Here is a 12010-nt window from a genome sequence, read left to right as displayed (position 1 = left end):
AAGCCGTCTCGTGCTAGCCAATCATCGAGGGTGTCAATCGGGAAGAAAAATGGTGTGACGGCATGTACCGTGGCAACAGAAATCGTAACACAAGACCCGACCTCTAGGAGCAACAATCGTGCGGTTCAAGTTTTGAGGGCGAGGTACCAGTTACCAGGTTTTAATGGAAATGTGGAAATGAATACGATGCTGACCCCGGAACTATAGTCTACATGTGCCGTGTGCCTACCTCTCTTCCCATATCAAGTTGATTCCCATGGGATCCAGTTGTGTTTGTGTCTCGACCTTCAGAATATTACCCCTGGCCGATGACGACGGTGGAAACGGTGTGACGTTCCTCTGCCAGCTTTGCAACTGGAACCGAATCACGCACAAATGTAAGTTGTGCAAGCAAGTGTCTTAAGTACTCCCACCCTAAAGCTCTCCGTCTGTGGTTTCCAGTCACTACCTACCTGGTAAACATTAAGCAACCAACCTACTCGTAGGAACAAGGCAGGAGACGATGAACTTCGCATACCTAGGTAACTAGATCTGAAAACCCCCTCCGGAAATATTAACCCTTACGACACTGACTAATAGCGCAGCGAATGCGACTTGAACACAATGCTATTTGTAGCGTCGCTGTCAACTCTTGCGAAAGTGCCTTGGCGCAAGAAGATTCCGCGACTCAAAGAGTACCAAGGGCCCGGATAGATTGCGATTGGACAAGTCGGGCGGCCATGGTCCGGCGCTTTACCGGGGATTCCAGCCCAACTCTCCCTGCCAGCCGACACTGAACCGGGTGAATGTTGCAGCACGACCGCCAAGCGGAGCGCATATGATGGACCCCCGCTCCTTGCGTGCCATCCAGTGCCATCCAGTGTCATTGTTTAATATCCTTGATTCCCGCCCCCTTTCATGACGGGGAACGGTGGTGTCGGGACCATGGCTCGAGCATGGCGACCGGGGCATGGGAAAGAGCATATAAATTGCATGTACCCGGTAGATGGGCCATTCACAATGGGGTAACATTCGAATCATCGTCATAAGAGGGCCCTTCCCGCTCCTCGCAGTATGGATAGTGCCGAACCGCGAATTGTATGTTGTGGAATGTGAAGCCCAGCTCCAGTGTCAGACCGTTGACTTCCTATCGAATCCTAGGACCAGAGCCTAGATTTCCCAAGGACACACCGACTAGATACACAAGAGTGCCATACACCAAAGTCTAGAGCTAGAGCCATGGGCCACATCAGCACGCTCGCGGGCGTCGTCGCCCTGACGTCCCTTTTTGCCCACCAGGTTGCCGCTCAATCCTGCCCCGGCGTTACCGGTCGGTTCCAGCCGAAGATGGGCTCCGGATACCGGTACAGCGTGCTCGCAACCGGCCTTCGCAACCCCCGGCACATCGCGGTGGACTCGGCGGGCAACTTGTTGGTGACTGAGGGAGCGACCCAGGGCGTCAGACGGCTTGTCTTACAGGACCAGGGTGACATTGTGTGCGTCCAGTCCAACACCCAAATCATCACCGGATCGGTAAGCCAAACCCGGGTCTACCGACCACTGATGAATAAACTGACGGACACAAAACGCCTAGACAAACCACGGGATTGCGCTCAGCGCCGATGGCAAGACGCTCTTCACCTCCAACCTTGCGAGCGTGACGGCATACTCCTATGATGCCAGCACCGGCCAGGTCGGACAAGGCAAGCAAATCGTAACGGGAATGGCCTTCCAGGGAACGCACCCGACCCGGGCCATTGCCACGTCCAAATGGAACCCCGACACAATCCTGGTGGCGCGTGGATCCCAGGCCAACATCGACACCAGCACCACTAACCAGGATTCCGCGCGTAGCATGATCAAGTCTTTCAGTATTAGCCAGGGAACCCAGAGCGCCCACAACTACAACACGGCCGGCGAGGTTATCGGCTGGGGCCTCCGCAACATTGTCGGCATGACCGAGGATGCCAACTTTGGCGGCTTTGTGCGTGCCCTTTTTCAGAGAAGGAGCAAAGAACTGTGTGGATAGCAGGTACTAACTCGGCAAAGTGGTCCGTCGAGAACCAGATGGACGACGTGCGGCTCAACGGGCGTGACATCCACAACGACAACCCGGCTGAGCGGCTGAGCTACCACGGGGTGCTCAACGCGACCGACAACCGATACAAGGGCCTCAACTACGGCTACCCGTCGTGCGTCCCCGCGTGGGACCCCCAGGGCGTCGGCATCAACGGCCTGCTGGTCGGCGGCCTGTTCAAGCCCGACAACGTGCCGAGCGTGAGCGCCGACGAGTGCGCCAACAACCGCATGACCGGCCGCCTGCACTTCCACGCCCACACCGCCCCGCTCGACATCAAGTTCAACCAGAACAGCACCGCCGCCTACATTGCCTTCCACGGCAGCTGGTATGCCCCCCCGTGCCCCGTACCCCTCCCGAGTTCCATGCCAGTTACTAACATGAACACCTCCCCCGTAAAAGGAACCGCAACCCGGCCAACGGCTACCGCGTCATGCGCGTCGACTTCAAGGACGGCCAGCCCGTCCATCACGTCACCAGCACCACCGCCCAGATCCCCGTCATGGAGAACACCAACATCGGCGCCTGCCCCAACAACTGCTTCCGCCCCGTGGGTCTTGACTTTGACGCCAAGGGCCGCCTGTTCGTGTCGAGTGACACGTCGGGGGAGATATACGTCATCTATGGTGCTTGAAGTGGAGGGTGGGCTGTGCTGAGGGATGGATTAGGCCTACAGTGAGGTATACAGGGGAGGTGTAGAGTGTAGAGTGGGACGCCGGTACCTTGTGCATCTGGCTCCCTTGGTTACACTATCATTTGCTAGGTCAGTCATTAGATCATCTACTTATGTGAAGAGTGGCTTCGGTACAAGGGGAAAGATTCTAAGGCCAATGGAGGAACGCATTCGCGTGGAACTTACATCGCCGATGAACAGAGTCCCGCAGTATGTCTTAATAGTCCCGCTGACAAGGTATTCACCTGTGACGGTCATTCAGCAGAGTCCAAGAATTACCCACATGATGGGATAAAACCATGGAATACCAAGGAGGAAGTAGATAACAGTACCCTTGGTGGTAGAGTTATAACATCCGGGACCACACATGTTCCCGTACGAACCGCACTTCAAATGGCTGCTGTATCATCCTAATCAAGACGTCAGCTGTCATTTGTCTTCCAGCGGCTAAGGTGAAAACGGGTAGAACCGGTAGAGCCCTCATCATATATATAATATATTCACTCACAGTCAAACCAACCAGCCGCCCATGCCGACCCAAGGAGCTTGAAGTCGCACTGTTTGCGCGCACGGCAACCCACACCGATTCCATGTCGCAAATTAACCGTTCAACAACAACAACAACAACAACAACAACAACAACAACAACAACAACAACAACAACCAGCCGCCTCAACCATCTCCATCACCAACAAGAATACTTCCTTGTCCCCCAACCTCACGCCACGAGTTTTGCTCATTCAGTTCCCTCCCACTTTCCGACAAGAAACATGGCTCAGAATCGCGCCTCCTGGCCGCTCTGGGCTCAGTTCGTCCTGCGCGCGGCCTCAGTGGTGCTTCTCTTGGTCGGTCTAGGCTACCTGGCATACGGTAGCGCGAGATTCGGTAGCCATTTTGTCGCTGGTTATGTGGTGGTAAGTATCTGTCGCATATCCCATTTTCCAGAATGCTAACGACGCTCCATATAGGATGTCCTTTTATTAGGTACTCTTCAACCTCGCCGTCTTAACCAGGGTCTGCACCTTGATCTTCGGCAGCTCATCAGACATCGGTCGTCCCGAGCTCGGATGCACGTCTTTCGCCGACATTATCGGAATCCTCTTGGCGATAATCGGCGGCATGGTCACCATGTTCCTGTACGGCCAGAATCGCGAATGCGGCGACGATAACTGCGACACTCTCCGCTCCTACCCGGCGGGTTCGGCCCAAGGCACGGTTGCTTATTTGTTATATACTGTTTCGTACGTCCCAACCCTTCGGTCTTCTTAAGCACACCCATTGATCCATTGACAGGGGCCTCGCTTTTTTCTCGGCCATAAATGGCCTCATTCACTGTTGTATGAAAAGGGAACGTCAAAGCTCGCAACACGTCGCCTGATAATACGTCTCCGGGGGTGGTTTTCTGCATGCACATGTGCTGCTGTTGATTCGTACGGAGCGCTTGTTGAGGGCCACCAAGGGCTTAATCCTTCGCATTCCCATTCTTTCCTCCTCGTCCGACCCGTATAAAATATATCCCATTTCACAGAGGCGCAGTGCATCACTAGCATATCATCAACGTCGCATCCGTCTGTTGCTGATACATTAGGTACATTTTCCTGTTTGCGAAAGAGGTGAATAGTCAGTTGCCAGGTCGATATTCGTGCCGTCTAATTTCTACCTAGAATAGGTAACCATACTCTAACAGACCAGGAGACACTAGCCAACAGCTGACAAGTCAACCGCTTCCAAACCTACCTACCCGACCCTTTCTATCGCCCTCAGAGATAGATGTAGCAGAACGGCGAGCCACCGACGGTGTCCATCAAGTCTCCGAGCCGGATAGGCGGCGCAAGAGGCGAGATATCAATAACGTCGTCAAGCGTGACGTTCGGGCTCGGGGGGAAGTCGAGGAAAGTCTGGGTCCCAAACACGTCCTAGATACGACAACGTTAGCTTGCATCCCACCTCGTCACCTGCAGAGGGAAAAAAAAAAGGAAAAACTCACCTTGCGGTTCTCAAGATCGAGCATCTGCCAAATCCAGTAAACGCGATCAATCTGCGAGTGGTGCACAAAAAACGCCGGATCCCCCGACGAAATAAACGGATCCGCGCCCGGGTCACCACCAATCGTAAAGTGGCCACCACCATGCACGCCCAGCTCACCACGTACATAGCGCGGGTCGCCCTGCATGACGCCCTGAAACCGCGCGATGTCGGCGTTCTCGAGGATCAGCGTCGTCGTGTTGCGGAAGCTGGTGTACCGACTAGCCACGCCCGCGTTCAGGTCGCGCTTGAGGCAGCGCGCGTTGCCGTCGCCCAGCGGGTCCGCCGAGCTGGTCGCGTCGGTCGTGCCGTACTGGGCCAGCGCCACGGGTCCGATGTGCACCGTCATGTTGGCGAACGGGCCCGTCGTCACGCAGCCGCCGCCGGAACCCGCGGGGAGCGGGATGAGGGCGGCGGGGTTGAGGGGTTCGGTGAGGATGAGCCCTTCGTGCGGGACGTAGTCGCCGTTGCCGCCGAGGGAGGTCTCCGATCCGTCGAATACCGGGGATGAGGCAGGGTCGTGGGCGCTCAGGCCCCATTCCCAGTAGGGCACTGTGCCGGTGTAGCCGCACTCGGTCCGGAGCTTCTCCTCGTACACCCAGGTGTAGTAGCGGTGCCACGTTAGGAAGATACCCTGTAACTTGTGTTAGCAAGAGGGGGAATCGGAGGCCAGCTGGGTTGGGAGACGAACCGAGAGATGGATGTTCATGGTCTGCATGAGATGGATGGCCACGAAATCGTCAAAGAGGGATTTGGCGCCGGGGGCGGTGGCTGGGTCGAGAGTGCTGGGCTTCGTGCGAAGGCACTGGACGGCCGCGATGTACTCCTTGCGCTGGTCTACGGACAGAGACCCCCTAAATTCCACCAGTGAGCTACCGCTCCTGAACACATAGGGTAGCTCGCAGACTCACCATTCTCTGCGGATCCTCAACTTGCCTGGCGTGCAAGGATTGGCGGCGGCGCGGGGAGATTTGCAGCGGAACTTCGGGTCCAGGTTCTTGTGAGCGAGCTCGCCCAACGCGCTGAGAGCTTCACCGTTCTCGATCTGCGCGGCAGTGAAGTCGGACAGCTTGGGCAGCTTGGCCGGAACCGACGCGCCGAGGACAGAGGCGAGGAGGGCGCACACCACCAGCCCGGATTGCTTAAGGGCCACCATAGTCAACGACGTGAAAAGAAACGTAAAGAGTGACAAACCAAGTGAGAGCGGCTTGACCGAAGAAGCAGACACGCGAACGACGGTCGACGGTTTCCTTATATACGCCGGAGACAACCGAGTTCGAGAACCAACAACATCCTGCGATGCAACACAAGTTAGCCGGTTGCCGGCCGAGATCTTAGTGGAATCATTCCATCTTTGGGTGGCATACGAATAGCATGGCTAACACGAGTTAGTGTCGGTTCGGTCGGACCGTTGGTGCAGGGCTTGGGCGGGCTTGGACGGTTGCAACCCCGGCACAAGGCAAATTACTCTGCGGCTGCTCCCTTGTCATGTTGGGCTGAAGAGGTCTTGAGCGGGAAGGCGAAAGAGACAACGAAATGACATTTGGTGGGCGCTTCAATAACACCGTCGGAAGAGGGCTAATACGGCTTGAAGTACTCCGTACGTTACGGGCTAAATCTGACAAGCCGCTTCTTGTTTCATAACACCCACACCACACTGGTGCGGTCCTAGATGTGGCTTGGTTCACTGTTTGTGATCTGCCAGCGTTGAGAGCACGCTCAGAGCCGGAGCATAGGAGATTTTCAACAAGGGGGACATCGCCAATGCAGAAAGGGACGTACCATTTCCTGACGCGGCTCGGAGAGGTCACAATCCGTGTTCGATAGCGCTGGAATCTTGCTGTCCGAGCGGTACGCCAATGCATGCAGGACGGTGGCAAAGTAAGCAGGGGGTTCCAACGAGGATGGGACGCGCGTGGTGAGACCACCATGTCAGCAAAGATCCAGGCTTGCCTCCCGGGTAACCGGATCTTGATTAAAATCTCCGACAAATGGGCTGAGTTCTTCTTGATGAATTGGTCGAGGTGCATGATGAATATTGGGAATATTGGGTGAAGAGAAAGTTCTCGACGAAGTCTCGACAACCTTGTTTCTCTGGTAGCGCAGCTGCAGATGCAGACAGGGGTTGATGCGAGATGAAGAAGGGATGCTGCAGTGCTGGGACCGCTAATAATATTAACTCGGACAGGAAGAGTCCAAGCGAAGAAAAAACATCCCTCGAAGAGGAGACGTTGTTCTTTGAAGAGAACCAAAACCGCAGTCCGTCCCCATATTATTCCCCCTCCAGGCCCTTACACACAAACCCAGAGCATCACCCCCCTCACTCCTTATTCCGCAACAAAGTGTGCCCCAAAGCAGGAATCTCGAAGCCCTTGGCCTTGCCGTCCTTGCCCAGCTCAAAGATGAGCATATCCGTGGGATAGTTGCCAAAGCGAATGCGATCGCCCTCGGCCCACGACCCGCAGTCCTCGATGGGCAGCTTGCCCTCCAGCCCGGCCACACCGCGGAACGCCATCTTCTTGCTGTCGCCCTCGCCCGACTCCAGGCCGACGGGGTAGTACCACATGCGCATGTCCCCCTCAAACCCGTCTAGCTGGTGCGTGTTCTCGCGCAGCAGCGCCATGACGTCGGTGCCGTTGCTGACCAGCGACATGAGCGCGATGGCCGGCTCGTCCGGCAGCAGCGCGATCTCGGCCGTCGAGAAGGTCGACGGGTCCTCGGGGTCCCCGAGCGTGTAGGTGCCCACCAGGTTGGCCAGCGCCTGGTCGCGCGCGGCCTGCTCCGCGGCGGGGAGCCAGATGTCCATGAAGAGCTGGCGAATGGCCAGGAAGGACGGGCTCGTCACGAGGCCCGCCGTGCAGATGGAAATGCCGATCTCGTGGTCGGGCGACATGCCCAGCAGGCTGGTGTACTCGCCGCCGCCGCCCTGCTTGGTGTAGACGTCGGCGATGCGGTTCCGCGTCGTCTCGGGCGTGGTGCTGACCGGGACCCGCTGCCGCATGATCTCCCACGGGCTGCCCATGGAGAAGTAGGGGGTGGAGGCGTGCGTGACGGGCCGGAGCCACCTACGGGTGGTGAATTCCGGGATCAGGGTGGAGTTGAGGATGGAGCGGCCGATGGCTGTGAGCTCGGTGAGGGAGGAGTAGTATCCACCCATGCTGCGAGGTAGGTTAGTATATCTGGGAACTACCTTACCCAGTTGTGGGGGAGGGGACCTTACGGGGCCAAGTCGCCAAAATCGAGGTTCCAGCCGACGTATTCCTTGACGGCGTCTTCGATGTCGCCCGGGTACTTGACAAAGAAACGGTCCAGTCCCAGGGGCTCAACGAGTTGCTCAACTATCAAATCCGGGAACGCCGTTCCTGTGATGTTCTCGACAGCGTAGGCGAGGAGCTGGAACGCCATGTTGGAGTAGTTTGGTGTGCGGTAGGATTTGGCGAGGGGATAGGTCCGTAGCACATTGGCCATGGCCTGTTCCCTAGTGCAGGGCGGGTACGGGGGGAAGTTACACTTGATAATTTCAGACTCATCCAGTGTGCGAAGACCAGGCACCTCGGTCATGGTGGCAGAGACGTCAGTCCAAGCATCTAGGGCGGCAAATTATCAGCAACGTTCCAGCTAAAAGATTGGGATATAACCGTACAGTCCCTGGAAATCCCACTGATCTGGCTCGCCAGGGATCCAATCGTGACCTCAGACCAATCCACGTCCCGGATGGGATCATGGGACTTCTGGTTCGCAAGCTCGGGGATGAATTTCGTCACAGGTTCGTGCCAGTAATCAAACCCCAACTTCGAGATCACCGTGTACACGGTTATAGCCTTGGAAATGCTGTGGACCGGGAAGACCGTGTCGGGACCGACAGTGATGGACAGATTCTGCCCCGGGGCGTGGTTGAAGTGGCGATGAATGCTGCCCTTCTCTTTCGACAGCGAAGAATAGACCTCGATGGCAAAGAACACATTGTCCTTGTCTATGTCGGGATGCGCCGCGATGGCTTCGTCAAACTTTGCCTTTGCGGCAACAAACGCTGGGGCGGCTACATCAGTCGGCGAAGGGTACGCAGGTCCGAGAAGGGGGCAGTTTTGAGCCTGGCAAACGGTGCCCGCAAACCCGAAGGCGAGGACAATTTGGGAGATCGTAGGCCTCATGGTGAAGGGGAATCCTTTACGGATAGATCATAGAGGGAGGAGGATGGTGAGTACAAACTTGAAGGCGACGTTCGGACCCTTCGGCTACTTTTATACTTTACCGACCTACCTAGTGTACATAGAAATCTCCCCGGGATTTGACTAGGGACGGTGGTTTAACCGTAGTATGATGCAATGACAACCCACTTCGTCAGTGTGCGGCCCGTGAGCCCGTCCAATGAAGAACCGAGTAAGCCTTGAGTTACGCCGGAGGATCGGCCCTGCAGGTACTGTACAGAAGTCCAAAAAGGGCCGCTGGCCAAGGCCCGAGGATTTGGTCGGGTAAAGGAGGGGTTGAGGTACAGATGGAGAAAGAACCGTGCAGGGGCGGGACGCGGAATGGGCGGACATCCGGACTCGAAGGGCTCGTAGGGCTCGCAGGGAGGCACGAGGGTCCTGATTCCTGAAATAGGGAATAACTTCGCAATGCTGAAGAACACAACCCGGAATCAGGGACAAGATCGGCACCGAGGTAGCCTTGGCACAATTACAAACATCCCGTGGGGAGCGATGCATCGTTTTGTTCCCCCTGCCTGGCCGCCCTGATGTGATTGGTAACCTTCCTGGTGGATATGGAGAACAGAACAGGCAACCATGGGAGCGGGAAACCCTCGCTTACTGTGGAAGATGCGACGCGAGCATCATGTTCTGTCTGAACACACAAGACTGTAACTACACAGTAGTGCGCGATAGTCGGCTTCAAAGTCGAGGCATACTATGTCCGATATGGAATCCCCCTTTGCGTATACCCCGTTGGACCAGCCAACCGAGCAGATCCGGCTCCTCACCATCCACCCCGGCTTACCAGAATCCCCTCTCCATTGCACAATCACCGTGGTGTCGCTGAAGCGCAAACCGCCGTACGTGGCCATCTCGTACACATGGGGTCCTCCCACCCCAACCGCCACCATCACCATCGATCAGAAACCGATGACCGTCCGCCAGGGATGCCACGATGCGCTCCGCACCATGCGCTCTCACCATAGCAACGTACCCGTGTGGATCGACGCCATCTGTATCAACCAAGGCGACATGCACGAGAAGAGCTCCCAGGTCGGCATGATGGGGACCATCTACCACGGCGCCAAATCCGTCGCGGCCTGCTTGGAGTGCGGCGACAGTCTCGCCACAATGCGGAACCTGTACCCCCTAATCCCGAGGACGGTTGATGCCAGCCAAGCGCAGGACGAAGTCTTTGAGCGCTGGCAGGCTGCCGTCCACGCCATATTGGCCAACCCGTACTTCACCCGTATGTGGATCGTACAAGAGATCGGGCTCGCGCGGGAGTTGCGCCTGTACAGTGGCGAGGACGTTCTGGACTGGTCGGAGCTCGAGAGGCAGGCGTATGACTGGCGGGGCAAGATGAAGTCGCTCAAGCGCTACCCTCCTGGTCCGGATCTCGAGCGCGCGCTGAAGGAACTGTCCGACACTCGGACAGGGATGGGAACGCACAAGTGGTATGCCCGCCAGAAGCAGAACCAGACGGTCACGCTCACGGGGCTGATGTCTCAGCACCTGACACGGGCATGCGAGAACCCGAGAGATAGAATGTACGCCATGTTGCCGATGCTGGGGCACGCGGGTGGCTTCGACTCGCATCATATGCAACCAGCCTATGATGAGTCGGAGTTTCACCTGCTTTGGACATATGTGTGCAGGATCCGGTTTCCCGGCCAGCCCGAGCTGCGAAAGAATTCGATATCCACGGGCTTCGAGCTGTGGACAGGCCTCAAGACGTTCGAAAAGCTAGTTGAGTGCTTCAAGATCCCGGCCGTCACGATCAGGGGCTTTTTCGAGGTTCGTATGGCGGACCAATATATCATGAGGAGTGCGAGCATCCCCGCTCCATCGACCGCCATCGAGACGCACTTTCTAGGCTACGCCATGCGTATTAGCTGCCCCGATAGCAGTGCGTATGCCGGCCTGGTTGGGGACAACGCCGCCCTCTCGAGCCTACCCCAACCAAGCCGCCACTTTCTGGCGGTCTGGCCGGGTCTTCCAACCGCTGCTTTTACCCTCGGGCCCCGGTGCATGTGCATATCCGAAAGCCCAGAGGAATTCAAAATTGACGGTTATTACCCGTTTCCAGCTGAAATCGAGGCCCTCCAGCGCCTTCCAGAGCGGTGTGATTGCAGTTCTTCCTCTTGTCCCGCAAAGCGCTCCAAGCGTGAAATCTGTAAGCTTGAGCCTCACAACACCACAAACCCCGCCTCCCCTTCAGTCCTAACCTTTTTCTTTTGCTGTCAGACGTGCATCCGCAGGACCTCCTCGCGATGGCCTTCCACATCCAAAGGTCTCCAAGCGATCCCATACCCTGCTTCACGACCGGACACACCCGGTCCTTCATCCGGATGTCGGAACCGAGGGAGCAGCAACAAAAGCCAGGAGTCGTAGCTCCCTGGGCGGTGTCGGGTATGCTGCCAGCGGGTCTGAGGAGCGCCCTGGGTTGGTGAGACCGTCCCGAGTCAACCCACCCCGACCCACCCCGAGCATACCGCATGGTCATGACATAGGTAACCTCTCCCGCCTACTACCACCTCCCCCCACCACCAACACCGCCACCAACACCACCACCCCCCATCGACACCCCACCACCCCCCATCGACACCCCACCCCCTGCCAACGCCCCCCCGGACCCCGTCCCCAGCTCCCCATACCCCATCCCCGCATCCAGCTCCACCGGCCCGCGCACCGTCGCCCCCAGCTCGTGCCTCACCATGCCCGGGTTGGTGTCGCCGAGCAGTTCGGTGCGGGCCGAGGACGTGCTGTGGAGTTCCTTGGGGTCCGTGTCAAATTGTGGGTGCGGGGGGGATTGCTGCTGCTGTTGTTTGCGGCGGCGGTGGCGGCGGAGGAAGAAGATTATCGCTGCTGCTGTTAGGGCTAGGGCGAGGACGCCGGCTGTGACGCCGGCTGCTATGGCGGGGGTGTTGATTGTGGGGGAGTTGGTTGGGGAGTTGGTTGGGGAGTTGGTTGGGGAGTTGGTTGGGGAGTTGGTTGGGGAGTTGGTTTGGGTGTTGTTGTTGTTGGTGTTGTTGTTGTTGTTGTTGTTGTTGTTGTTGCTGGCGC

The 12010-nt window shown here is 57.2% G+C and overlaps 5 protein-coding genes across 5 annotated transcripts; 3 read left to right on the top strand and 2 right to left on the bottom strand.

Annotated features, from left to right (window-relative positions):
• Positions 1–1218: 1218 nt before the first annotated feature.
• On the top strand, positions 1219–2690 carry B0H64DRAFT_331864 (soluble quino protein glucose/sorbosone dehydrogenase; the record flags this gene model as incomplete). The annotated part of the gene is made up of 4 exons (XM_062801025.1): positions 1219–1512; positions 1574–1963; positions 2029–2384; positions 2459–2690. The coding sequence occupies 4 exons, from the start codon at positions 1219–1221 to the stop codon at positions 2688–2690; spliced, it is 1272 nt and encodes a 423-aa protein (XP_062654305.1).
• Positions 2691–3338: 648 nt separating this feature from the next.
• On the top strand, positions 3339–3998 carry B0H64DRAFT_479076 (uncharacterized protein; the record flags this gene model as incomplete). Its single annotated transcript, XM_062808286.1, has 2 exons — positions 3339–3643; positions 3714–3998. Exons 1-2 carry the CDS (start codon positions 3500–3502, stop codon positions 3996–3998), a joined length of 429 nt encoding a protein of 142 aa, XP_062654304.1. The 5' UTR covers positions 3339–3499.
• Positions 3999–4489: 491 nt separating this feature from the next.
• On the bottom strand, positions 4490–5910 carry B0H64DRAFT_447075 (uncharacterized protein; the record flags this gene model as incomplete). Its single annotated transcript, XM_062806974.1, has 4 exons — positions 4490–4645; positions 4717–5388; positions 5446–5608; positions 5666–5910. The coding sequence occupies 4 exons, from the start codon at positions 5908–5910 to the stop codon at positions 4490–4492; spliced, it is 1236 nt and encodes a 411-aa protein (XP_062654303.1).
• Positions 5911–6941: 1031 nt separating this feature from the next.
• Positions 6942–9067, bottom strand: B0H64DRAFT_56622 (beta-lactamase/transpeptidase-like protein). The gene is made up of 3 exons (XM_062808445.1): positions 8398–9067; positions 7975–8341; positions 6942–7912 (listed from the first exon to the last, which is right to left on the bottom strand). Exons 1-3 carry the CDS (start codon positions 8903–8905, stop codon positions 7075–7077), a joined length of 1713 nt encoding a protein of 570 aa, XP_062654302.1. The 5' UTR covers positions 8906–9067; the 3' UTR covers positions 6942–7074.
• A 340-nt stretch (positions 9068–9407) lies between these two features.
• On the top strand, positions 9408–11485 carry B0H64DRAFT_412144 (heterokaryon incompatibility protein-domain-containing protein). Its single transcript, XM_062804901.1, has 2 exons — positions 9408–11120; positions 11192–11485. The coding sequence occupies exons 1-2, from the start codon at positions 9662–9664 to the stop codon at positions 11395–11397; spliced, it is 1665 nt and encodes a 554-aa protein (XP_062654301.1). The 5' UTR covers positions 9408–9661; the 3' UTR covers positions 11398–11485.
• Positions 11486–12010: the final 525 nt, after the last annotated feature.

Source organism: Chaetomium fimeti, assembly GCF_033439085.1.
Source record: "Chaetomium fimeti strain CBS 168.71 chromosome Unknown B0H64scaffold_12, whole genome shotgun sequence".
Lineage (NCBI taxonomy): Eukaryota > Fungi > Ascomycota > Sordariomycetes > Sordariales > Chaetomiaceae > Chaetomium > Chaetomium fimeti.
This window is presented reverse-complemented; position numbering and strand designations above follow the sequence as displayed.

Bases quoted from the DNA above. Each gene is read 5' to 3' on its own strand.
- B0H64DRAFT_56622 (XM_062808445.1), bottom strand. From the start codon at position 8,905: ATGAGGCCTACGATCTCCCAAATTGTCCTCGCCTTCGGGTTTGCGGGC. The intron at 8,342-8,397 runs GTACGGTTATAT...TTGCCGCCCTAG, and splicing joins CAGTGGGATTTCCAGGGACT to ATGCTTGGACTGACGTCTCT. The intron at 7,913-7,974 runs GTAAGGTCCCCT...CCTACCTCGCAG, and splicing joins GATTTTGGCGACTTGGCCCC to CATGGGTGGATACTACTCCT.
- B0H64DRAFT_412144 (XM_062804901.1), top strand. From the start codon at position 9,662: ATGTCCGATATGGAATCCCCCTTTGCGTATACCCCGTTGGACCAGCCA. The intron at 11,121-11,191 runs GTAAGCTTGAGC...TTTTGCTGTCAG, and splicing joins GCGCTCCAAGCGTGAAATCT to ACGTGCATCCGCAGGACCTC.